The 26,280-nt window shown below is 48.8% G+C and overlaps 4 protein-coding genes and 1 pseudogene across 6 annotated transcripts in view; 1 reads left to right on the top strand and 4 right to left on the bottom strand.

Annotated features, from left to right (window-relative positions):
• Positions 1 to 6,422, bottom strand: part of LOC122455128 (myeloid-associated differentiation marker-like) — a 38,606-nt gene extending 32,184 nt beyond the window's left edge. The window contains exons 1-2 of one of the 2 annotated variants that reach the window (XM_043490026.1): positions 6,327 to 6,364; positions 5,435 to 5,513 (exon numbers count right to left, since the gene is read on the bottom strand). The gene's annotated coding sequence lies outside the window, so the exon portion shown is untranslated. Of the gene's footprint in view, positions 1 to 5,434; positions 5,514 to 6,326 lie in introns of both variants that reach the window. The other variant, XM_043490030.1, reaches the window with a different exon arrangement.
• LOC122455130 (myeloid-associated differentiation marker-like) overlaps positions 1 to 19,935 on the bottom strand; it is a 74,453-nt gene extending 54,518 nt beyond the window's left edge. The window contains exon 1 of the mRNA XM_043490031.1: positions 19,911 to 19,935. The gene's annotated coding sequence lies outside the window, so the exon portion shown is untranslated. The remainder of the gene's footprint in view (positions 1 to 19,910) is intronic.
• On the bottom strand, positions 1,386 to 6,589 carry LOC122455127 (myeloid-associated differentiation marker-like). Its single transcript, XM_043490025.1, has 3 exons — positions 6,327 to 6,589; positions 5,435 to 5,513; positions 1,386 to 3,180 (listed from the first exon to the last, which is right to left on the bottom strand). The coding sequence occupies exons 1-3, from the start codon at positions 6,587 to 6,589 to the stop codon at positions 2,137 to 2,139; spliced, it is 1,386 nt and encodes a 461-aa protein (XP_043345960.1). The 3' UTR covers positions 1,386 to 2,136.
• LOC122455131 (myeloid-associated differentiation marker-like) lies at positions 6,685 to 22,150 on the top strand. Of its 2 annotated transcripts, XM_043490033.1 has the most exons (3): positions 9,997 to 10,007; positions 18,898 to 18,902; positions 19,665 to 22,150. In XM_043490033.1, exon 3 carries the CDS (start codon positions 20,648 to 20,650, stop codon positions 21,314 to 21,316), a length of 669 nt encoding a protein of 222 aa, XP_043345968.1. In that variant the 5' UTR covers positions 9,997 to 10,007; positions 18,898 to 18,902; positions 19,665 to 20,647; the 3' UTR covers positions 21,317 to 22,150. The 2 variants fall into 2 exon arrangements, with proteins under 2 accessions (XP_043345967.1, XP_043345968.1); XM_043490032.1 differs by lacking the exons at positions 9,997 to 10,007; positions 18,898 to 18,902 and adding an exon at positions 6,685 to 6,870.
• Positions 16,551 to 19,077, bottom strand: LOC122455129 (annotated as a pseudogene).
• Positions 22,151 to 26,280: the final 4,130 nt, after the last annotated feature.

Below are 26,280 nucleotides of genomic sequence, written 5' to 3'. Positions count from 1 at the left end.
ACACAGGTTTAGGTGGCAGAGCTGGGATTTGAACCTAGTCTTGTGGGTTTAGAACCTTAAAATCTGCCTTGGTTTGATTTGTACCTTAGACCCAAAGGGAGAGAGTGGCCAATATTTTTTCCAGCACCAACAGACTGACTTGGTGACATCACCTCCATTTCATTCATCTTCAGGGATATTATTATTGTCATCCCCATTGTACAGATGATGAGACTGAGGCTCAGAGAGTGTGTCATGTTTTTTGCTGAAGTTCACACAGTTACTCCCTGTCAGAGCCCAGATTTGAATACAGGTCTGTCTCCCTGCAAAGCTCAGCAAGTAATAAGCAGGGGGAAAAAAGCGTTAATTGCTCAGTCGTGTTTGACGCTGCGACCCCACAGACTGTAGCACCCCAGGCTCCCTCTGTCCATAGAATTGTCCAGGCAAGAATACTAGTGTGGGTAGCCACTTCCTTCTCCAGAAGATCTTCCCAAACAGGGATCAAACAGGAATCAAATGCAGGTCTCCTGCATTAAAGGCAGATTCTTTACTATCTGAGCCACCAAGGAAGCCCCAGCAGGTAAGAGAACCTCAGTAAATGCTGAGCCCCTTCCCTCTTCTCTTGGGTCCAGGATTCATCTCCTGGCTCCAGTGTGTCCTGGTCTGGCTCTAGTGCTCCACCCAGAGGTCCTGTGGCTGAGTTCCCATCCCAGCCAAACCACTTCCTGTTGGCAAGCCAGTTAGAACATGACAGAGGGGATCCAGACACTAGAGAGGGACTGATTGGAGCCTGGCCTGAATCTCCTCGGCCCATCAGTCTTTCTAGAGACTTTTCCACCGGAGACACTGACATAGACAAGGATCACACGGATTGGCTGTCGATGCCTGGCTCCCAGGTAGGTGCCTGGGGCTGCCTGAGAGCAGAGTCCCTTCTCTCTCCACTTAAAGGTAGACTAGGAAGGCTGATTCTGTGATTTTTCCAAGAAGCTGGCCAGAGAATGGGAACATCTGTGCCCTGGGCTGTGTTCTGGATGCGGCTAAGGACACAGTCTGGGGTGCATCAGCTGGAGTCACCTTGCCTGGAGGAGGCTCTGGCTGAGGAGGGAGCCTCTGGTCACTGCCCCGGGAGAGAGGCAGCCCAGGCCAGGCAGGGAGCAAGGGAAGGGTCTGAGGCTTGGGCACCGGGGGTCTTCTCCATCAACTGTGTGTGCTAAAGGGCTGGGGGAGGCCCTGGCCACTCAGCAGGGGCTGTTGGGGACCACAGCTCCCCCTCCCCAGACCCCTGGACCCAAGGTGCCTCCCTTCTGACTGCTTTGGAGACAGGCCTGTGCGAGCATCTCTCAGCTCTTCCCGCAGCCTGTCCGTCAAGGCTGCAGGGAGCATGGAGACCATCTGCCCACTATCCCTCCCCTGACCCTTCTCCAGTTGGTATGTTTTTAAAAAATAAATTTTATTTTTTTAAGAAGGGAATATTTACATGGTTCCAAATAAAAATATTCTGAAAAAGCCATATTCTGAGAAACTTCACTACTACCTGTGGCTCCCTCCACTCTCTCCTCAGCTCCCCTCCCCAACCCGGACCAGGTAACTATTCCAGTGCACTCGGGGGAGTGCTTCCTGTGCTTCTTGATGCAAATCAAGCACATACAGGTGTATTTAATATTATTTCCCCTCATTTTTATATATAAAATATAGTATGTTCCATGTTGACTTATATCTTAACTATTTTTATTTCATATATCGTGGGGATATTTACTTATCACTGTTGCAGAATATTCCTTCTTGTACTACATCATTGTTTATTAATCCGCATCCTAAAGATGAACACCTGGGTTGTTTTCAATCTTTTCTATCTTACTTTTGAATTTGATCTCGAGTGGGAACTTGATTTATGCCAGGCTGCTCTGATCAGGAGAAGGTAAATGGGGAGAGGTGGTCAGGACACAGGAAATGAGAAAACCAAGGATGACCAGGAAAGGGGCAAAAGGTAGAAAAATGTAGAAAAAAATGAGAGAAGCAAGAGAAAGAAGCAAAACAGAATGTGGGCAACCACACAAGACAGGAAGGAGACAGAGAAGGAGGGAAGGGAACAGAAAAGAGCATGAGATGAGTGGGGAAGAATGCGAGCAGGGAGTGAGGAGAGCCAGGAAGAGGACATCAGGGGCTGACAGAGCTCTGTAAAGACACCGCCTGTGAGTGGAGGGGATCAGGAGCACTGGACTGACCCCCAGTCCCTACAGAAACCTGGCGGGCCCAGTACACCATGTCAGCTACGTAAATCAGCAGGTTGATGGCTGTCAGGATGGCCACAGTCAGTCTCAGGTCCCAGAAGCACATGTCGTAGGTGAGTGCATTGATGCAGCCTATATCACTGGACCGCTGGGGGTGTCCGCCAAACTCCTCATTGAAATGGTAGAGTGACCAGAGGATCAGAGCACTGACATAGAGGAGGAAGGAGAGCAGGCTGAGCACAAGCTGGAAGAGGGGGAAGGGCCCAGGCAGCCTGAGTTGCCATTTGCCCAGGTTCAGCAGGATGGCCAGGGCTGGTGGGATGAAGCAGATGGAGTACACGGCCACACACCACTCCAGAGCCGGCTGGTGCAGGTACAGGGAGGTGTTGCTGAGGAAGGCAAAGATGACACAGGCCACAAAGGTCTCCAGCATCTTCAGCAGGCCTGGCAAGGTGTGCACATAGCAAGTGACATCATCGAGTTCGTACCATGTCTTCAAGAAGACCGCTTCCAAGGCATAAAACACAGTTGCGATGCAGGAGAATGCAGTGGCAGCAATGGCCCTGTCCCGGTAAGGACCATAAGGCAAGAACCGGACAAAGGTGATGGAGTAGATGATGGAGGTCGAGAGACAGATGAGGGAGGCGTAGCAGGTATAGGTGACGGAGAAGTTGCACCAGAAGAAAGGACTGTGCTTCCGAGGCTTACATAAGTTGACTATGGAGATGATGAGGGTTACAACGAAGCAGACGCACCAGAAGGACATGGACCAATTACCTATGGCCCCTCTCCAAATGCCCATGTTGGCCACCAGAGAGAAGGCCACGCAGGTGGAAAAGAGCTGCGACAGGTGGAGGTAACACATGACGTAAACGGAGCCCTTGTCTTGAGATGTCAGCCCGGTAGACACAGTGCTGTGATAGTCTGGTGGGCCACGATCACTGGTATGTGAGTGACCTTCTCGGAGGACCTATCAGAGAAAAATTCAGCCTTGGAGGTGAATTAAGTCAGGTGCCTGGATCAGATTCAGGAGCCTGTGATGGCTGAGGTTCAGAATCTGTGGAGTTGGAACCAGTGGCTCTGACACTCGGGTAACCGCACAGCCACTCCACAATGTTTCTCCCCACCCATCAGCCTTGGCCTTGTCAGGAGACTTGTTTCATCCCCAAAATCTCACAGCCATACTTGGTCTGACCCCAAACCATTTTGGGCCTGTTGTACTGCGTACCATTATCTATGGAGATTGCAAGGTAGAATGGTCCTTATGTACAATCTCAAACCTTCAAATCTCTCAAAATTGAAAACAACTTTTAAAAAATTCATTTGGGAACAGAATTTGAGCTGAATGTCTGTGAGGCAAGTTATGGTCTCACCGTTCTCCGCCTCCCCCTCCGAGAGGACCCAGAAGGCCCTGGCCTTCCTCTGGACATAACCCCATGCAAGCGTGGCTTGCTGCACATTAGGGGTGCAAACTGGTTTGTACTGGAGGTGGCCCCGAGGATTTGTTTTGTTTTTCTTCATGGTGTTTTCTGGAAGACATGGTGTAGAATCAGTATTGTTTCTTCCCCAAGAGTCTGGAAGCTGCAGTGTTTTAATTTCACAAGAAAATCCAGATTTCCTGCTCCTTTAGAAGCTGCAGGATATCTGGTGTCACTGGGCTGTGTGCCCTTGGGGGGAGATAAAGGGGGTGGTTGGAGCTGAGCAGCTTCTGTGCCCTCTGTATTGTTTTCCATTTATATCTTTGTGTAGTTTTCTATATTTCTCTTATTCTCACGTATAATCGACATAAAGCAGGACTATGATCATCTCTCATGTGCCTGGTTTCCCCTCTTGGGCATGCTCACAGGAGCATCCAGCCCTCCATCCAGGGAGCATCCGTGTCCTCAACTTCATGTACAGCCTATCTGTATCTTTTTTTTTCGATTTTATAGACATGAGGCCATGTCATGCACAAGGCATCTTGCTTTTTTACCACCATGGAGAGGTGCAGCTGATCCTCTCCAGCAGCCCTAGTCCTCTCCATCCCCTTTACTTCCTTCCTTCCCTGTGGCCCCTGTGGGTGTTTGGACCAACCAGCCTTCTCTAGATCAGTGGATCCTCCCTTGTGAGTCTCAGACACTGGGGGACACAGGATATGACAAGCGGTCCTGGGATCCATGTGACCACCATGCTCTAGGGCAGGAGGTCAGCAAGTTTTTCTGAGAAATTTTTTTAAAAATATGACAAAGAATATATTTTTCATTTCTGGAAATTAAATCTGGTTTCCTAGATTTGCAACAAATTATCACAAGCCTGGCAGCTTAAAACAGCAGAAATGTGTTCTCTCACAGTTCTGGAGATCAGCGTTTTGAAACAAGGAGTCAGCAGGGCTGCTCTGTCTCTGATGCCCCAGGGGAGGGTCCCTCCTTGTCTCTTTTAGCTTCTGGAGGCCCTTTAGCTTGTCCCATGTTACTGAACCCAGGCTTGTCTGCTTATCCCTCAAGAAGCCGAATACCAAGAGATGAGTGTTGGGCTTTGTCTGGGATGAGGTACTGCTCCTCCACGGTGAACACAATCATCACCCACATCTGTGCATCAGCCCATGTTAGACGATGATTTGAAAAAAATGCTAATGAACATTTCCACCATTTTTTGTGGATCAACTTGGAAGATTTGTTTTTTTCCAGTTTAGTAGGTCTGAGGTGAGAAAAAGATTGTATGTCCAATAACAGCCAAGGACTCTTCTCCTGCACTGAAACCTCTTGCAGGGAATTGTCTCAGTGGAAATCCACCCCTGGCGCGTTCCCCTCCCCCCCCCCCCACCGCGCCCTCCCCCCCCTACCCCCAGGGGACATACTGGCCAAATCAAGTGATCTGTCAGGTCTTAAAAGGAGAGACTACTTCAGACCTCCTTTCTTCCTCATGCTGGGTGATGCTAAGGCTGTGCCCCGCCCCCACACTAGAACCCCCCCTCCTTCCAGAGACTGGAGTGGGAGAAGGGGGCGCAGATCCCGTGGCAGCCCCACCCTCGGCCATCAGGAATGGAACCACAGAGCTGGGGCTGGATTCAGTTCCCTACAAAGCTGACCCCCTCTTCTCACTCCCTTGCCTGCAGACTCCTCTATAAAGGGGGCAGGCTTTTCACAGTTTAGTTTCCTTTTTGCCTTTAATTTAGTGCCCTTGTTGGAAGAATCCTTATTATGGAGTAACAGGAAGACCTGCACATGGAGTTCCCTTCCACTTACCAGATCTTGCCAGAAGAGCTCTAACTGCAAAATACTGGAATAATTTAGAGATCCATGCAGGAACCAATGTTCTTCACAACTGAAAACATACATGGGCCAGGTTGTATTAAAAGTAGAAAACCATTTTTTTCTTGATTACAGGGTCATACTGTTAGGGGAAGCACACGAACACAACCACCCACCCTGGCCAGGAACCCTAGTAACCACTTGTTTGAGTTGTTTTACGACAGGAGGTCCCGGTAAGAAACATGGAACTAATAAGCCACCACCAACCGGAAGAGTTCGGGAAAGGTCAACAGGAGACACCATGTGTCCGAACACCTCCTGGAAACCTCTCTGGCGTCCATCTTGGCTGAACAAGGCACCAGGAAGGACTCTTGAGTCAGAATGATTGGCTAAAGACAACCTGGAGACTAATCCCATCACCATAAAACCCAAGACTGTGAGCCATGTGGCAGAGCTGTTCTCCTGGGTTCCCTTACCCTCCTGCTCTCTGCCCGGGCGCCCTTTCCCAATAAAATCTCTTGCTTTGTCAGCACATGTGTCTCCTCGAACAATTCATTTTCGAGTGTTAGACAAGAGCCCAGTTTCGGGCCCTGGAAGGGGTCCCTCTTCCTGCAACAATACCTCTAGCTTTGACAATCTGCCAAGATGTGTGCCAGTGGACTTGTAGAAGGGATGGATATAGATCCCCTCCCCCCACTTCACTGGCTCCCCTAGAACAGATTTAAAACAAGCAAGCAATTCTTCCTTGGGAAGAGAGTGGTACAGAGTCACAAACAAGCCATTCCCACTTCTGCAGTCTCCAAGTGGCCCCAAAGTTCCAAAGAGCAAAGAATACACCCAAAAGGGTGGGAAGGGGGGCTCCTGGGGCCCACACCCCTCTACTCACTCATTAAGACGTCGGTGCTCCTTCAGAGGCCAGTTTCCTTCTCTTAACAAAAGCGAAAGCTCACTGTGAGCAAGGTGTAGGGAGGGACAGGGCAAGGTCCTAAAACTAGCAAGTTTGGCAGCTGCTGGAAAAGACCTATAGATCTTCGCTGGGAATATCCGGCACTCCACCCTATCTTCCCAGTGGCACTCTGCTCCTTGCGCTAGGAGGAAAGGGAGGGGCTGGAGACTCAGGGGCCTGACTCCAGCCTGGACACTCAACATTGTCCCCCAAGTCAGGCCCAGCTGCTTGTCAATGAAGAAGCCAGTACAGAGAGCTAAGTCTTGGGTTTAAAAAAAGTAGCTTTATCTTAAGGAAGCTGGCAACCAAGGAGAGAAGGTGTTTTACTGCTCAGAAGAATCAACTCCCAACACAGCAAGGCTCAGCCAGGATTTATACAAGGAGGGAAGCTGAAACGGCTGCAGGCTGTGTGCCAGGGGTGCGCTGGGCTTCTATTTGGGGAGACTTTACATTAACCCCTGGGCTGCCTTGCTGGATTGAGAAGGTGAGTGTTAGCCTGGGTGTTATATTTTTCTTTAAATTTTATTGTCTCAAGGACAAAAATTACTGGGTGACTATATTTTTGCATGGAAAGTTACTTTTCAAAGCTTTGTTAATGGGTGGTGTTGGATGGGTGGGTATTGCTGATCCCGTAGTCGAGGAAACTGTATTGCTTGAGTTTGTGCTGCACAAACGTGTGTTTATGTGTCAGTTGTTTTCTGATGCTGCTTCCTGCTTCTCCAGGACCCACACATAATATTATCTAAATAAATGTAAATAAACATGGATTTTTTAATTCTCTGGAATTTCTGGATACCACTGAACCCTGTTATCAATCATAGGTGAAGGCTCGACCTTTCTCCTACAACTGTAATGTTCTTTTTTAACCTCAATACAAATATAAAAGAAAAAACCCACAAACCTGACATATGCTAACTGCCCCAAATTTTCTCAGAGCTCAGAAGGATGGAGCAGATTTTTACTCTCACCCAAGCCCCCATCTCTGGGATGGGCTCTGGGAGCCCTTCCCAATGTCTCCACACTCCTGCCTTCCCCCAGGACCTGGGGGCATGGTCCTGCCCAAGACAACTAGCAGTTGTGTCCCCAGCACTAGACTTTCTGTCCCCTTAGCTCTTAAAGGACCAGAGCCCGGTTGACTGTATTTAAAGGTGTGTCCCTGCCTGCATGCCCAGCGTGTGTGTTTGCCTGTGTATGTGCCTGTATGTCTGTGCTCACAGGTGCATTTGGACCAGCACCCTTTATAATAACTGGTGGCCGGGAAGCCACCAATATTGTCCTTAGTCTCCTGCTCTCTGCTGCAAAACCTCAGAGCCCAGCATCCTGGTGTCACAGAACCAGAGGGGCCCCAGGCATCAGACCTATGGGGGAGGGACAGGGAAGGACCCCCACTGCTGCCCCTCACTCCTGTACTGGGAGGAAGCATGTGATCTTTACCGGGGGCGGGTGAGGTAAATGGGGAAGGCTCTAGGAGGTGGTTCCCATGACAGGCAAATCTTAATAAGCAATGAAATAAAATTCATATTTTAAGGAAAGACAAGAAAAACAAAGTTTTTCTCTGCCTGTTTTGACTTTCTCCCTCCCCTGAGGTGTGCAGTGTGCGTCTGCAGTATGTGCTAACCAGACCTACCTAAGGGCAGAAATACCTGACCCATTGTAAACATCAATTTTTGTTCTAACCCCAGCCTTGTGACTTTATATGGCACTGCCTACCTATGACCTTGTTAATGTCACTAGCTATATCACTTATAGTCTGCTGTTTTACAGGAATATTGTTTCTTGCACTAACAAATGTGTCATTGAGCCTCTGATAAAAACAGTAATGACCAGGTGACCTAATATACAGTTTTATAAGAACCATGATCGTAATAAGGTGACTTGAGATATGGGAAGAAGCAATAGGAGGGAACCATTTCCAAGAGCCTGACAGACAAGTAAGACTGTTGGTCCAGAGGATTTTGGCTACTGTTACCAGGACTAGATGAATAATTGCACATTGAGTGGCCTATCAGTGAAATTCTCACCTGACCTGGGAAAAGTCCTCCCAAACCTTGATTGAAATTAACATGGAAACAAATATATTGTGTGATAATGAATGTTGCCCACCACCCAGTTCTACAAGAATCAAGTCACTAGCTGCTAAAATTCACTGACCTGCAATCCACTCTGAGAGAAAGTCATGGAAAAGGTTAGGATTGTACTTTGTACTCTGAGAAAACTGGCAGAACCTGCCCTCAGATGCTTTGATATTTTCAGGAGACTTTTCTATGAACCCAGTTTCTTGCATCTGTCCATGCTTAGGAAGCACTAAAAGCATGAGCCATGATATCTGTTCTTCCTGAGTGAAGGAACCTTCTACCAAGACATGGGTTGATTTCCTGTCCTTCCCCCAAATCACACACATACTGACCTCCAATCTTAACCTCCTTGAAACAGTTCTCAGAGCTTCTTGAGAGACTGTCTCCCCAGTTACACTTCTCAGGTTGGTTCCAATAAAGTTTCCAATTCTTTCTTAACTTGACTATTGGTTAGTTTTTCATCCACAAAAGCAAGTATGTGTTGGCCTCCTCAAGTCTCAGTGCAGGAACCTCATATTCTTATATTTTTCTAAGTCAAATTGAACACAACCCTGGGACTTCATTTCCCAGGAGGATGGAAATGTCTCTGGGCTTTAGTAAAAGAATTGTCCAGGGTGGCTCACCTGAGGGGCTCGGTGTCCAAGCCTCATGGTTCATGGGGACGGCTCTCAATTCCTCCTGCTGAGAGGTTAAGGGCCATTTGTCACAATTCCAAGGCTACTTCAGTCCCCTCACTGTGACGCTCAAAAGAAAGTGTAATCATCCTGTATTTAGTTCAAACTTCTCGTCATAGGGGCTTCCCTGGTGGCTCAGATCGTAAAGAATCCTCCTACAGTTCAGGAAACCTGGGTTTGAACCCTGGATTGGGAAGATTCCCTGGAGAAGAGAATGTCAACCCACTCCAGTATTCTTGCCTGGGAAATCACATGGACAGAGGAGCGTGGTGGTCTGCAGTACATGGGGTCACAAAGAGCTGGACACGACTGAATGAGATAAACGTAGTCTGGTCATAGAGTAGGAGCAGCTGGACCCTAGGGAGGGGCAGGACGTGTCCAGAGTCACCCTGTGTGTGGCAGAGTCAGAGTCAGGACCCAGGTGTCCTGTCCCCAGGCTGGTTGTCTGTCCATAGCCCTACGCTGCTTGTGACATGTGGGAGCAGCATCCTCCAGGCTGGGATTCTGCCCCATCAACGCTAGTTCTGCACAAACCTGCCCCGTCCCCGAGGAGGGCACTCGCTGCTGCTGAGTCCCTTTCCTCATCTGCTTGATGGGGGAGGGGTGCCAGAGACCCCTGGTCCCTCCCAGCCCCCCTCTTCTCGGGGCCCCTGGACTTGCCAGTCTTGAGAATCAGACGTGGAGATGGAAGCCGGCTCCATCCCCTCTGTCCACCCTCTCTGCTTATTCCCTCTTATTCCCTCTTGGCTGCTGGGTCCTGTTTATTCATCACATCCCTCCTGATTATACAGGCCCTCTTTCCCAATGACCTCTGCTTGGTGGTGAACGTGTTTCTCTTTCACAACCTGAGTTTCCTCAGTCACTTCCTAGTGGTCCAACTCTCCAGTGATTCTTGTCAAAAACACAAACTGCTTCCAGGCGCCCCCACAGTCTGAGGTCTCTCAGACTCCCTTGTTCACGCACATTCTTGACTTTCCACTTCTTCAGAGTCCAGCCCAGCAGCCCGAATGCTCTTGCCCTGTTTAGGAAACTCGTGTTTCCTTTAGGAAAAGGAAATTCCTTTCTGCTGGGCATATAGAGGGCTGACCATAGCAGGGGAAGATGAAACAAAAGCCCAGAGTGAAGAGAGAGGCAGATGTGGGGCCCACGACTGGATTCACAGTCACATCTGCTCTGACTCCAAAGCAGACAGGCTGGGGGAGGAGCTGAGAGATGCCCACACAGGCCTGTCTCCAAAGGCAGAGAGAAGGGAGGCGCCTTGGGTTCAAGGGTCTGACTCTTTGCAACCCCATGGACTGCGGAACGTCAGGCTTTCCTGTCCATCACCAACTCCCGGAACTTGCTCAAGCTCATGTTCATCGTGTTGGTGATGCCACCCAATCAGCTTGGATGGGGAGGGGGAGCTGTGGCCCCCAAACCCACCTACTTGGTGTCTAGGGCCTCCCCCAGCCCTTTAGCACACACAGTTGATGGAGATGATCCCCTATTTGCCCGGTGCCCAAGCTTCAGCCCCCTTCCCTTGCTCCCTGCCTGGCCTGGGCTCCCTGTCCCCTGGGGCGGTGGCCAGAGGCTCCCTCCTCAGCTGGCCAGAGCCTCCTCTGCACACGGTGACTCCAGCTGACGCCCTCTGGACTGTGGCCTGAGCCGCATCCAGAACAGAGCCTGGGGCACAGATGTTTCCATTCTGTGGTCCTGGACCAGTTTCTTGAAAAAATCAGGGATTGCCCTTCCTCAGTCCTCCTCTGAGTGGGGAGATTTGGGGCCATTCCCTCCTGCGGTCTCAGGCACCTGGTTATCTCCCTTGGGTGCCAGTGCAGACGGCCAATCCATGTGGCCCTTGTCTGTGTGATTTGTTCCTGGATCTGAGAGAAGAGGGAAGGGGCTCAGCATTTCCTGAGGTTCTTTTACCTGCTGAGCTTTGGGGGAGACAGATCTGTGTTCAAATCCAGTCTCTGTTAGGGAGTAACTTTGTGACTCTGAGCTAAAAACATAATGTACTCTCTGAGCTTCAGTTTCATCATCTGTTAAATGGGGATGACAGTAATAATATCCCTGAAGATGAAATGAAATAGAGGTAATAAGACACCTTGTCAGACTGTTGGTGTTCAAAAAATATTGGCTGCTTTATCTTTCTGGAATATAAGGTACAAATCAATGCCAATCAGAGTTTAAGGTCCTGTACCCACATGACTGGGTTCAAATCCTAGCTCTGACACTTCCTACTTGTGTGATCTTGGGCTAGTTACCCTCTGTGTGCTTGTAAAAATGGGGACACATTGTGCATAGCTCATGGGTTGCTGGGAGGAACAAATGAATCCAGAGCAGGGCTTGACCTGCAGTGAGTGCTGTGTGTGACACCTCTTAAAACTTTTATGTCCATAACTACCCTGTTGGCCCATGCCAAGTGTTTCTTAAATGAATATAACAAGTGCTTACAGCTCAAACTGTAGCCTGGACCTACCAGCTGGGAAACATTCATCCCTTTTGCCTTTTGGGTAAATTTTTGACAATCACTGAGGCATGTTTTGTCCCATTTAATCCTCCTAACAACCCTTGGTCTTGTGTGATGGACATCTCCATGGAGGGGAACCACTGAGGTCATGAACTCATCGCCATATTTGAGGACAATCCCATCATTTGTGTGACCTGGGGTGAGACTGGGCCTGACCCTCAATAAGACAGAAAAGGCCAGATAAATATTGGACCTGCCCCACAAGTGGGGCCTGGACACACAAGAACAGGGGATACACAGAAACAAAGACAGATCAGAATTCCTTCTGTGGGGCCTGCAGGAGCGTCCAGTGTGTGCTTCCAATGGCCATGGTGCCTGGACCTGCTGCCCTTAGCTGTGACCTGGCTGCCCAGCACCCCTCCTTCCTGGTCTCAGCTTGTGGACAGGCTGGTCCCTCCCTATGATTCTCCAAGCTATCCTGCATCCTTCTAGTACAGTTATTCTCTGCTTAAGTGGCCAGAGATGTTCTCTTCAAGGTGCAGTTAACAACCTTTAAGACTAAAAGTAGGAGCTATTATCTCCATTTTCTGGGTGAGCAAACTGAGGCTTAGAGTGACACAGGACCACCATGTTCAGGGCTGGGGTCTGGTGTGTAGACAGGTAAGGTGAAAGGCTCTGAGATGACTGAGAGGAATTGGGAGCAGTTGTCAATGGTTGGAGGGAGGGAGGTGAGGAGGCTGGAGAGGTAGAAAGGGGTCTGAACATGCAGGGTTTTGGAGGTGATGTTTTGGAATCTGTTTTCCATCCTAAGAGAGCAAACAGAAACCTTCAAAATATCTTACTTTGACTTTACTCCAAACCAGTCTTTGTGGGAAAAGATGGAAATGACCAACCTAGACAGCATATTAGAAAGCAGAGACATTACTATGCCAACAAAGGTCCGTCTAGTCAAAGCTATCGTTTTTCCAGTAGTTATGTATGGATGTGAGAGTTGGACTATAAAGAAAGCTGGGCACCAAAGAATTGATGCTTTTGAGCTGTGGTGTTGGACAAGATTCTTGAGAGTTACTTGAACTGCAAGGAAATCAAACCAGTCAATCCTAAAGGAAATCAGTCCCAAATATTCATTGGAAAGACTGATGCTAAAGCTGAAGCTCTAATACTTTGGCCACCTGATGCAAAGAACTGACTCATTGGAAAAGACCCTGATGCTGGGAAACATTGAAGGCAGGAGGAGAAGTGGACAACAGAGGATAAGGTGGATGGATGGCATCAGCGATGTGATGGACATGAGTTTGAGCAGGCTCCAGGAGTTGGTGATGGACAGGGAAGCCTGGTGTGCTGCAGTCCATGTGGTTGCAAAGAGTCAGATATGACTGAGGGACTGAAATGAACTGAAGGAACTACAGGAAGCATCTAGAAGCTTATGGCAGGAGAGCAGGTGAAGGGATGGATGGATCTGGACGAGACGGTCTAGAGATGAAGAAGACTAGATGGATTCACACGCATTTTGAGAAGAGCATCTGGGAAGGTGGTGCCATTGACTAAGATGGGAATGATGAGGAAGGATCAGTGTGTGTTGGGGGCTGAGGGGTTTGAGAGGTGGGACTGGACACGTTGAGTGTGATGTGTCCTGAGACATCCAGAGGGAGAGATCAGGAGGCAGTAGGGTATGACTCTGGGTCCCAAAAGAGATCAGCTCTGGAGGTAGGAATTGGGGAGTTGTCATCACATGGCCTATTCACTTCCTTCAGTATCTTCTTAAATGTCATATCCATGGAGCAGCCTGACCTCCACCCACCTAAAATAGCAGCCTTGCCCCTCCTCCCACCGTACACACTCCAATAACTCTTCTCACCTGTGTTCCCTTTATCGTGGCATTTATCACCCATGGGCTTGATGTTATGTATTGATGTGCACATCTCCTGTACTAGAGTGCAAGCTCCATGAGGGCAGAACTCTTGGTTCTGTTCTCTGCTCTCTGTCCAGTCTAGAATAGCGCCTGGAACACACACTTGGTGAACAAGAATATTTACTGATGAATGAAATCTTAGTCATCGGACTTGATGAGGAGGTAAAGGTGGTCTGGGCCCAAGCCCTGAGGAAATGGTTCCCTCCTGCTGCTTCTTCCCATATCTGTAGTCGTTGTTGTTTAGTCGATAAGTCATCTCTGACTCTTTGAGACCCAGTGGACTATAGCCCATCAGCCTCCTCTGTCCCTGGGGTTACCCAGGCAAGAATACCAGAGTGGATTGTCATTTTCTTCTCCAGGGCGTCTTCTAGACCCAGGGATCAAACCTGAGTCTCCTGTATTGGTAGGCAGGTTTTTTTTTTACCACTGAGCCATATTGGGAACAGTCACTGCATTACAATCATGGATCTTATAAAACTATACATATTATATGAATCATTTCAAGAGGCCTAGTTACCATTATTTCTCATCACAGACTTAATCATAGATCTGTTAATACAAGAAACAAGGCATGAATCTTTAAAATAAACAGAGCACAAGCAATACAGCTAGAGACATTAATCAGGTCCTAAGTAAGTTAGCAGTGCTGTCTTCTAAGGCATTACAAGGCCTTCCTCTAGAAAATGTCATCCTTTTGGTGGAATGGGTATTTTTTCCCTTGAAGAGGTCTGGTTAAGGCACAATGCAGATGAATACATATGAATCCTAGAGGAGAGGGAGGCTGAAATAGACAGACAAAAAATGTTATATTTAAATTTTTCCTGTCTTGTCTTAAAATAGGAATTTAATTCCATTGTTTCTTAAGATTTTCCTTCCATGAGGACCACCTCCTGGGGGCCCTTTCCCTCTCTCCAACCTGCCCCTGGGTGAAGATCACAAGCTTCATCCCAGTACAGGAGTGAGGGGCAGCAGTGGGGGTCCTTCCCCTCCCCTCCCCCACAGCTCTGCTTCTCTGGCACCCCTGGCCCTGGTGACCCTAGGATGCTGGACTCTGAGGCTCTGTGGTTGAGACTGGGAGACTTGTGGGGCCTTCACAGCCACCAGTTACTGTAAAGAGCTGCTGGTCTCAATGCAGGGGAGCAGTGGGCATGTACACATGTACACACACATGTGCACTGAGCTTGCATACAAGTACACACCTTTCTAGAGAGGCATCCAGGGGCTGTCATGGCCCCTTTGAGAGTTAGGAGCACAGGATGTTGGCATTGGGGTGGGGTCCAACATCTTGCATCATAGGCTGGGCCGCACCCCCAGGCTTTGGTCCAGGTGTGATTGGGGAGTCAGTGGAAGGGGATCCCAGAAACCTAGGTTTGGGTGAGGGTGGAAATTGACTAGGACTCTTCTGAGTGCCAGGTATATTGGGGCAATTAAAATATGTGGACTTTGTTTTGGGTTTTTGTTTGTTTCTTTTCTTTCATCTTTGGATTGAGATTGAAAAGGACATTATAAATGTGGATGACTGAACGAATGTTGAACAGTCTTCTCTGATTGACAGCAGGAACTAATAGGAACCAGAAGCCCCAGAAATTTTTTAAAATTATGTACATTGATTTAGATTACATTGTGTCTGAGTCCCAGAGAATCAAGAGGCAGCAACAAAAAGCAACTGGCACACAGAAACACACACACATGAGTGTGTCCTCTCACACTCAAGAAATGTAATTCCTTGGACAATGGGACCAGTAACCCCCACCCCATCCCCAACCACCTGCCCAAGAAAATTTGAAAAGAAACTTCCTCTTTAAGAATAAGGTCACTCACACGTATTAACTTTAAAAATGCCTTCCAATATACAATAGGTGCAGACAAATACTATTTTATTCCACTCATACATGGTACCTAGAAGAGTCAAATTCATAGTCAGAAAATGCATTGTAGATGCCAGGAGCAGGGGCATGAGGAGGCAGATGGGAGTTAGTGCTTAAAGGGGAGAGTTTCAGTTTAAGAAGGTGAAAAATTTGGGAGAGAGATGATCATGAGAGTTGCACAATGTGAATGCACTTAGGGCCACTGAACTGTACAGTTAAATATGGTTAAAGTCACATGTTTCATGCTATGTGACTTTTACAACAATAAAAAGGCACCTTAAAAAAAGAAACCAAGATAAAAAATGTCTTTAATCAAAGAGACCCCAAAACAGGGTCACTCAGTAATTTTTGCTGTCCTAAACAGAAGATAGTAAAAGTAAATAAATAAATAAAACACCCAGGCTAACATCACTTTAAGGCTGGTGGTGGCCGTGCCCCTGTCCCTACAGTGATCAAATGCTGTTTTATCACTGAGGCAAGCGGGCCACATCACTGCCCCTCACAAACACTGCAGACTGGTGTCTTCAAGACCATACAGTCCTCCCAGCTCCTTTTTTTAGTTCCCCAGACAGCAGTTGGGATTGAAGGCATTCACCCCTGACTTCCTCTAAAATGCCCTCTAGGCAGCGGGTGTTCAGTGAGCCTGCAAAAATCCTGGAGCCAATCTCAGGTGGGACTTAGCACCAGGTGGGGCCCAGGGATCCAGGATCTCTGCTTCAAGACTCTTGCCCACTGGAAATTATTGACCTCTAGAGAATTTTTTCAACGTAATGGGGATGTAGCCTACACATCCCCCTCCACTGGGAGAAAGGGGGCCTGATGACTAGCTACCCACTCCCACCCCCAGATGCATATACAACTAAGGCACTGCCAGGGGACAGACACACTTTGGCAAAGAGGCCCCTCCAGAGGCCCAGGGTGTGAACAGCTGCACAGAGGGCTGTGTGCTGTGGAGTCAGCACCTTAGTAGGTGGGAGGGGGCGGTGGGCAGAGAAGGAAGGAGTCTCAGGTCCTGATGGATCAGAAGAAGAAAAATGGGGAGAGGGGGTCAGGACACAGGAGACGAGAAAACCAAGGATGACCAGAAAAGGGGCAAAAAGCAGAAAAGTAAAAAAAGATGAGAGGAGAAAGAGACAAAACAGGATATGGGCAACCAAAGAAAACAGGAAGGAGACAGAGCAGAAGGAGAGAAGGAAACAGAAAAGAGAGCGAAATGAAAGGACAAGGATGTGAGGAGGGAGAGAGGGAGCCAGGAAGAGGGCATCAGAGGATGTCCAAACTCTGTAAAGATACTGAATGGGACCAAACAGAGTCTGGAGCCCTGGACACTGGATCTTCAGTCCCTACAGAAAGCTGGTGGGCCCAGTACAGCAGGTCAACCACATAAATCAGCAGGTTGATGGCAGTCAGGATGGCCACAGCCAGTCGCTGGTCTCAGATGTACATACTGCAGGGGAAGTCATCAATGCAGTCTTCCTCGCTGGACCAGTGAGGCTGCCCATCAAACTCCTCACTGAACAGATAGAGCAGCCAGAGGACGAGAGCACTAATGTAGAAAAGGACATTAGAATGTAGAAAAGGAGAGCAGGGTCATCACAACCTGGAAGATGGGGAGGGGATGGGTAGGTGTCCTCCCAGTCATCCAGCTTCAGCAGCGTGGCCAAGGCTGCTGGGATGAAGCAGACGGAGTAACGGCCACGCACCACTCCAGGGCCGACTGGTGCAGGTACAGGGAGGTGTTGCTGAGTCAGGCGAAGGTGATACAGGCCATGAAGTTGTCCAGCACCTTCAGCAGGCCTGGCACAGTGTGCATGTAGCTGGAAATCTCCTTGAACAGATAGCAGACCCACGTCCAGGCCACATCTATGATATACAGCAGAGATGCGAGACAGGAAAAAGCAGTAGCAGCAGTAGCCCGGTCCTGATAAGGGACATAAGGCAGGAACTGGACGTAGGTGATGGAGTAGATGATGCAGGTTGAGAGGCAGAGGAGGGTGGTGTAGCAGGTGTAGGTGTCGAGGAAGTGATACCAGAGACAGGAAGGCAGGACCGGAGCTTACATAACTCAACAATGAAGATGACGAGAGTCGTGGCAAAACAGAAGCACCAGATGGCCACGGGCCAGTTACCTATGTCCCCACTTCCCAGTGCCCATGCTGGCCACCAGCGAGAAGGCCACAGTGGTGGAGAACAGTTGCAGCAGGCAGAGGAAGTGGAACATGGTGTCCAAGGTCTGGGGATATCCACCTGGTGGAATGGTGTTATGACGGTCAGGCAGCTCATGGTCACTGGTAAGGTAGTGGTCTTCACTGGGGACCACCCAGAGAATGATCCAGCTCCAGAGGTGGATTGAGTCAGATGTCTAGAAAAGGCTCAGGATCCATGGAGTTTGAACCAATGACCAGACACCTGGTAACAGCACAGCTGCTCTGCAGTTATTCTCCCCACGCATCAGCCTTGGCCTTGCCAGGAGATTCGTCTTATCTCACAGATGGGTTGGGTCTAGCCACAAAGCCGTGCACACTTTTTAAGCTTTGTGCCATTATCTACAGGGATACAAGGTAATGTGGTCCTTTTCTACGATCATAAATCTTCAATTTACTAGAAACTGAAAAAGATTTTTTTAAAAAGCTGTTTGGTAACAAATTTTCACCTAACAGACATGAGACAATTTATAGTCTTTGTTTATTTTACTTAGTGTGAATGTTCAAAAGTGTGGTTACAGAAACACTTATGTCTTTGCTCAAAAGGTGCATTAGACTCCAGTGGGGTGTTAGGTCCAATAGAGAAGATGCATCAAGTTACATGATTGGTGCTGAAAAATTCTGATTCTGTAGTAATCTGACCCCAAGGGTTTCAGAAAAAGGATTGTGGATTGTCCTGCTAACCCCATTTTACAGAAGGGAAAACTAAGGCTCCAGGAGTCAAGTGCCTTCCCTAGTTTGAAAGGGTAGGAGTGGAAATCCCGGATAAAAATAAAAAAGCCACGGGTTTGAACACTATGTTCTATAGCCTCGCAGGTCATCCAGGCCTGTGAGTGGGAGCCCAGGACCAAAGCTCAGGGCTCTGGGACCCAGGACCCACCTTCAGGGCCACAGCCTCCTTCTACAGCAACCTGAAGACTCCCATGTCCTGGCCTCTCCTCCCCGCAGCATCACTAGGAGGAGCTGCCATCTGAGGGACACAGCCCCACCGGGAGGAAGGCAGCTCCAGGGGTGAACAGGGAGGAGGCATGGGGTGAGAGCAAGGCCGTAGGGACAGGATGACCTGGAAAGTGGGACTGTTGTGAATCCCCTCCCCCAACTTGCCTCAGCGTGTGACTGTTCCCTTTGGGAAGGGAGACCCCAGCCCAGCATGACTCCAAGGTATAGTGTCATGGGGGAACCACAGAATAAATTAACATCATATCTGTCTCTTAAGCTCCAAAGCTGCCTCCCAAGTGGGAGTCTGGAAAGATCTAGGAGTACTCCTACCTGAGTGAGGATTTACCTGGCATGGGAAACTGGTTAGCAGCTTCCAAGCCAGGGAAGAAGGGGTTGGAAATGAACAAGGATGCTGTGTCTAATGCTGATGTGGAATCTTTCAGGGCATCCCAGGGAGGGTGTGGAGGGACAGATGACCCCTCATAAGGTCTCCAAAAAATTATCACCCAAACCTGCGCATCAGCCCATATTGGGTGATGGTTTGAAAAAAATCCTAATGAACATTTCCACTATTTTTGTGGATCATCTCCATGTAGAAGGTTGGCAGTTGACCGGTTTAGCAGGTCTGAGGTGGAAAACAGAGTATAAGAATAATAATAGCCTATTGGCTGTCCTCAAACCTCCTGTAGGGAGGCATCTTAGTGAAAATCCATCCCCTCCCTGCCTCTCCCTGATAGGAGACACACTCCAGGCAAACTCAGTGCCTTGTGGGGTCTTAAAGGGAAAGACTACTTCAGACCCCCTTTCTTTCTCCTGCTGGGGGACACTCAGGCTCTGCCCTGCCCCCACACTAGAACTCCTCCTCTTTCCAGAGACTGGTGGGGGGATGGTGTGCAGGGAAAGACCCCGGGGCAGCCCCAGCCTCTTGTATCGTTAATTTAGGGCCCTTGTTGGAAGAATCCTTAGTATAAGAAACAAGGAGGCCTGCACATGGAATTTCCTCCCACTTACCAGATCATGGTCAAGTCAGTTCTAACTGCAAAATAGCGAAGGAATTTAGAGACACATTCAGGTGCCACCGTTCTTCAGAATTGAAAACATACATGGGCCAGTCTGACTTATAATTTAAAAAACCACTTTTTTCTTGGTTACAGGGTCATAGTCTGGTTTTGCCAACCTGCCAAGATCCCTCCCTGTGAAGTTCTGGAAGGCACTTCACTTGCTCCCCCAGAACAGAATTCAGACAAAGCAATTCTCCCTCGGAGAGACTCGTACAGAATCCCAAGCAAGCCACGTCCCACTCCTGCAGTGTCCAAGTTGATCCCAAAGTCCCAAAGGGCAAAGATTATGCCCAAATGGGTGGGAATGGGGGGCGCCCAGGGTGCACACCGTCTACTCACTCAGTCAAGAGCTCGGCTGCTCCTTCAGCGGCCAGTTTCCTTCTCTCAACAGAAAGTGAAAGCAGGCTGTGAGCAAGGAGTGGGGAGGGACAGGCAATTTCCTAAAACTAGCAAGTTCTGCATCTGCTTGAAAATACCTATAGATCCTCCCCAACCTTCTCAGCCTCACCCCGCTCCTCGCCCCAGAAAGATGTGGAGGGGCCAAGCCTAGGGGTCCTGACTGCTGCCTGGATGCACAGCCTTGTCCCCCAGCTAGTCTCGACTGCTCGTTGCTTAAGAAGCCAATACAGAGAGACAAGCGTTGGGTAGAAGAAAAGTAGCTTTATCTTAAGGAAGCCGGCCACCAGGGGAGAAGGTGTTTTACGGCTCAGAAGAATCAACTCTGAACACGGCAAGGCTCAGCCGGGGGAACTTACATGGAGGGGAGCAAGAAACGGCTGCAGGCTGCACGCTGGGGGTGTGATGCACTTGGTTTTTTTTTGAAGACTTGACAGTAACCAGGAACCAGAAACCATCTTGCTGGAGTGAGACTGTGAGTGTAATCCTTATATTGTTAGGATTGGTGGTTGTATCTTTTTGGAAAAAGAAAAACAGAAGCAGAACTAAAAAGGCAGAGTGAAACTGAACCAGTCCATCAAAACCTGGAGCTGTTTTTTAATTATTCACAAGCCTTTGGTTTTAAAACCAGTAAGGTTACAACACCAGTGCCAGTGACCTGCCTGACCGTCTCCGTCACCATGAGGACGTTCTCAGGCCTGAGCTCCAGGACCGCTTTGGGCTTCTTCCTCCACTTGGGGCAGCTGCTCTCCACCTGCGCGCCCTGCTTGCTGGTGGCCAGCATGGACACTCGGAGTGAGTGCACAGTTAACTGGTCTGTGTTTCTGTGGTGCATCTGCTTCAGTGGGACCCTCACCGTCTTCATGGTGGAGTTGTGTGGCCTCCAATCCCACTTCCCCTTGACCTGCTATGATCTTCTCTGCCACTATGCCTTCTATTTCACCCAATTCTGTCTCTTTGCCTCCATTATTTTCGCCACCAACTATGTTCGGTTCTTGCCTCAGAGCCACACCTGGAGCCAAGCCATCACCGCCACTGCCTGCTCCTTCATCAGTTCTGTGCTTTACGCCATCGAAGTGGCCTGGACCTGTGCCCTGACTGGTGATACATCCTGCTTTCTGCCTTCTGATCCAGGCAAGCTGGAAAGGCTGGTGATCTTCCTGCTCTATGTCATTTTGGCTTTATTTTTAAGCACCACTATCAACTCCAACAGCGATTTCCAGTACACGTCTGCCATGGTAAAACAAACGATCCTATGCTCCATCTTCTTCTACCTGGGGATGATGTCCGCCCTGTGGCGTGAAGACAACAATGAAACACGGATACCTGTCTACTATCCTTTACTGTAGAGGGAGACCATGTCTCCATCCTCCTCTCTACCAGCGCTCTGTCCTCTGCTCACTTGGCCCCTTTGATGAGAAGTTGGGTGGGCTGCCCCTGTGGTACAGTGATGTGAGCTGACGTGATAAAAAAGAGGAAAAAAAAAAAACCTCACCTGCTCTATGTGCGTCTGGGATGAATGTTGGACTGTGGCTGTCTTGACAGCCACTAACCTGCTAATTTACTTGGCTGACCTGCTGTACATGGCCTCGGAGGCTTTGCAGGGACTGAGGATGGGCCCCGGGGCTCCCGATTTCTCTTCTCACTTGCAGTTTCTTCACTGAGCTCTGATGTTCTTTTCCTGGTTCGCTCTCTCCCCTCTCACATCCTTCCCCATTCATCTCCCTCCCTTTCCATTTCCTTCCCTCCTTCTGCTCTGTCTCTTTGTTTACCTTTTTAGCTGCCTTCTCTTTCCACTCTCATCTTTTCTGTATTTTCTGCTTTTTGTCTCAAGGGCGAAAATTATGGGAAGACTATATTTTGTATGGAAAGTTTCTTTCCAAATTTTTGTTGGGTGGATGGGTACTGCTGCTGCTATAGTTGAAGAAACTGCATTTCTTGAGTGTGTGCTGTACACACGTGTGTTTCTATGTGCTAGTTGCTTTCTGCTGTTGCTTCTCTGGGACCCACCCATCATATGATCTAAATAAATGTAAATACGCATATATATATTTTAATTCTCTGGGATTTCTGGATACCATCAAATCCTGCTGTTCATAGAGAGAAGCCTGTCCTTTCTCCTAAATCTACAATGTTCTTTTTTAAAACTCAACACAAATATAAAAGAAAAAAACACAAACCAACATACCCGAATTGCCTCATATTTTCTTAGAACTCAGAAAAACTGAGCAGATTTTTATTCTCACCCAAACGCCCATCTCTGGGAGCCCTTCCCAATGTCTCCCTACTCCCAACTTTCCTGAGAACCTGGGGACATGGTCCAGCCCAAGGCAACTAGCAGTTGTGCCCCCAACACTAGACTTTCTGTCCCCTTAGCTCTTAAAGGGCCAGACCCCGGACAAATGTATTTAAGGGGGCGTGCCCACATGCATGCCCAGTGTGTGCGTTTGCCTGTGTATGTGCCTGCATGTCTGTGCTCACACGTGCATTGAGACCAGGAACCTTTATAGTAACCCATGGCCAGGAAGACACCACAATCCTTGTTCTTCTCCTGCTCTCAGCCACAAAGCCTCAGAGGCCAGCATCCTGGTGTCACCAGGACCAGAGGGGCCCGAGGCAAGCAGAGCTGTGGGGGAGGGGACGGAAGGACCCCCCCTGCTGCCCCTCACTCCTATACTGGGAGGAAGCATGAGTTCTTCACCCAGGGGTGGGTGGGGTGAATGGGGGTGGGCTCCCAGGAGGTGAATCTTACGGAACAAACTCATATTTTAAGACAAGACAAAAAGCATATCAGCATAAAACTTTTCTCTGCCCATCTGGGCCTCCTCCATCCCCTCTAGTGTGTGTCTGCAGTATGTGTTAACCAGCCTTCCTAAGAGCAGAGATACCTGAACCATCAAGACCAGTTTGGTTCTTCTACACCAGCCATGTAACTTTTATAACACCGCCTACTTATGACCTTATTCACGTCAGTAGCTATTAATATATTGCTTGTGTTCTGCCATTTTACAAGAGTATTGTTTCTTGCATTAACAAATGTAACACTGAGCCTAGACAAAAATGATGATGACCAGGTGACTTGAAACACTTGACCTCATATACAGTTCTATCAGATTGTATTGTAGTAGTGTGACTCTAGACACAAGAAGAAACAAGAAGAGAGAAATATTTCTCGGAGCTGACAGACTAGTAGGACACGTGATCCTAAGGATTTTGGCTACTGTTACCAAGACGAGATGAGTACTTGCAGACTGAGTGGTTTATCAATTATCCTTGTCCAGCCTGGGAATGAGCACTCCTAAAGCCCAGGGACAAAATTCCTCCCAAACCTTGGTTGAAATTAAGATGGAAGTGGAGGGGATTGTGTGATAAAAAATGTTGCCTACCACACAGTTCTACAAGCACCAAGTTACTAGCCACTGCAGTCACTGACCTACAGTTCACCCTGAAAGGAAGTCATGGAAAAGGTCAGGATTAGGTACTTTGTGCTCTGGGGAAACTGGCAGAACTGACCCTCAGATACTTAAACAATTTAAGGAGACTTTTCAATGAACCCAGTTTCTTGTATCTTCCCATACTTAGAAAGCACTAAAAACATTAACCAAGATATCTCTTCCTCATAGGTGAAGTAACCTTATACCAAGCTGTATACTGGTTGCATCTCCCCCTTTCCCCAAGTCATATACACACTGTCCTCCCCCCTTCCTTAGTATAGTTTTCAGAGCTTCCTGAGAGACTGTCTCCCCAATTATAATCCTCAAGTTGGCTTCAATAAAATTTCCATTTCTTTTTTAGGTTGACTACTGACCCATTTTTCATCCACAAATGCATGTATGCATTGACCTTACCAAGTCTGGGTGCAGGAATCTCTAAGGCTTAGAGTAGCATTGACTGAACATAGTACTACCGTGTGCCAGACTGCGCTCTGGTCTCAGTTCAGGGTTGAGGGGTGTGTAGACATGTCAGGGGAAGGGTCCTGGGATGGCCAAGAGGAACTGGGAGAAGTTCTCAGTGGCTGGAGGGAGGGAGGTGAGGAGGCAGGAGAGGTAGAAAGGGGTCTGAGCTCACAGGGCTTTGGCTTGATCTTTTGGAATTTGTGTTACATACTAAGGGAGCAAACAGAAGCTTTCAAGGAATCTTAGTTTGAATTTACTCCACTTAGTTTTAATTTGCATTGCAATTGCTCCAAAGCAGACATTGAAGAAAAGAATGAAAATAGAAGCTTATGGCAGGCATCTGGGTAAGGGGATGGATGCATCTGGACCAGGTGGCTAGTCTAGAGAAGTAGAAGAGTGGGTGGGTTCATGAGTATTTTGTGAAGAGCATCTGTGGTACCATCGACTGAGATGGGAAAGATGAAGAAGGATCAGTGTGTGGGGTGGGGTGGGGTGTTCAAGTGGTGGGATTGGATTTGGTGAATGTGAGGTGTCCTGAGACATCCAGAGGGAAAGATCAGAAATCAGTTGGGCATAATTCTGGGTCTTAATAGAGATCAGCTCCAGAGGCAGGAACTGGGGAGTTGTCATCATATGTTCACTTCATTCACTTCATTCAGTTCACTTCATTCAGTATCTTCTTAAGTGTCACATCCATAGAGCATCCTGACCTCTACCGACCTATTAATAAAAGAGCAGTTTTGCCCACCCCCAACTCCAATAACTCTCTCTTCACCTCTTTTCCCTTTATCGTGGCATTCATCACCCAATGACCTAATATGTATTGGTTTGCACACTCCCCATCTCCTGTACTACAGTGTAAGCTCCATGAAGGCAGAGTTACTGGTTCTTTACTTTCTGTGCAGTGCCTAGAACAGTGCATGGCACACACTTGGTACACAACATCATTTGTCGACTGAGTGAAATCTTAAAGCTATTGGCCTGGATGAGGACGAGAAGGTGCATAGAGAAGAGGTGGTCTAAGTGGACCTGAGACACTCAGACAATGGGAGAAGAGGAGGAGGGGGAGGGACAGACAGAAGGAGAGAGGCCGAGCGGCAGGAGGACCATCACTCCAGACAAGGTTTCCAGACTCAGGTGAATTGTGGGGACAGATCCATTTCTTAGTAAATTTCCTCCCTCTAGAAGCACACGAGCTGGGCCTCAGGTGCAGGTGAGAGATGAGCACGTGTATCGGGAGGGTCCTCAAGGAGACGCGGAGGCAGGAGCCCAGGCCGCCTCCCTGAGCTCCGGCTGGTTCCCCCTTTCTTAGCCTCCCTTCCCAGAGCATGCAGCGTGTGGTGTCCAGAGGGAGGGGCGGGGCGCTGGGAGCACCTGGGATGGAGCCTGAGATATTAAGGAAGCAGGAGGGAGAGGTGAGGTTACAGCTGTCCCTGGTGCATCAAGTGTCAGTAATCGTGGTCCCTCCCCTCATCAAGACAAGTTGAACGTTTGCTCCCTCCATAAATCTGCCCCTGCCCTCCATCCCTGCAGTGTCTTTCCTCAAGGCCCATCATCCATATGTGTACTGTAGAATCAGCCTCCACACTGGCCGCCCAGCTTCTTGGTGGACTTGATTCAGTTTTTCTCCTACAGCCAGAGTTTTAATTCCAGAGTGGGCCTCTGACGGATCAGGCCTTCCTTACAGACTGTCAGCGAGGCCTCGTCACTTACAGCTAAGATCCAACCTATGTCTCTGGAGTTCAGGTCGAGCCACAGTGGGCCTGTCTGCTGCTCCTGCAGCACCACTGGCGTCTTTATGAGAGAAAGGACAGAGAGGTTTACACACACAGGGTTGAGAGAAGATGAGCACATGGAGGTGGAGGCAGAGATGCACCAAAAGCAAAGGGGCCTCCAGAAGCTAAAGGAGGCAAGGATGGACCCTCCCCTGGAAGCTCAGAGACAGCAAAGCTCTGCTGATCTTGATTTCAAATTTCTGACCTCCTGAACTGTGAGAAAATACAATTCTGTTGTGCTAAGCCTCCAAACTTGTGCTAACTTACTGCAGTTGCCCTAGGAAACCAAAATGAGTTTCCAGAAGTGGAGCCCCTGGAGGGGACCAGCTGCACCTGTTGGGGGCTGGTAGAAAAGCAAGATGCTGTGTGATGACAGGGTTCCACTGGGCTATTGGAGCTGAAGGAGCTCTGGGAGTCCAGGGCAGTTCTCAGGTTTGCTCTGTCTCTCTTTCCAGCCTCAGCTTGCCCCAGGGTTTATTATCGGCAAAGGTGGCAAGGGCCCTGATGGCAGGAAGCTGGCTGGGGCTCAGGGTGCTGGCCCTTCAGCCCTGGGGGCCTCTCAGCAAATAGTCCTTTGGAAACTGGGCAGCTGTCTCTGAGGAGGGGGCGGGCTGGGAGGGGCCTCACTCCCCCCACACTGGA

Source organism: Cervus canadensis, chromosome 17 (assembly GCF_019320065.1).
Source record: "Cervus canadensis isolate Bull #8, Minnesota chromosome 17, ASM1932006v1, whole genome shotgun sequence".
NCBI classification, from domain to species: domain Eukaryota; kingdom Metazoa; phylum Chordata; class Mammalia; order Artiodactyla; family Cervidae; genus Cervus; species Cervus canadensis.
Note: the sequence above shows the minus strand (reverse complement) of the source record. Positions and strands in the feature narration are given on the sequence as shown.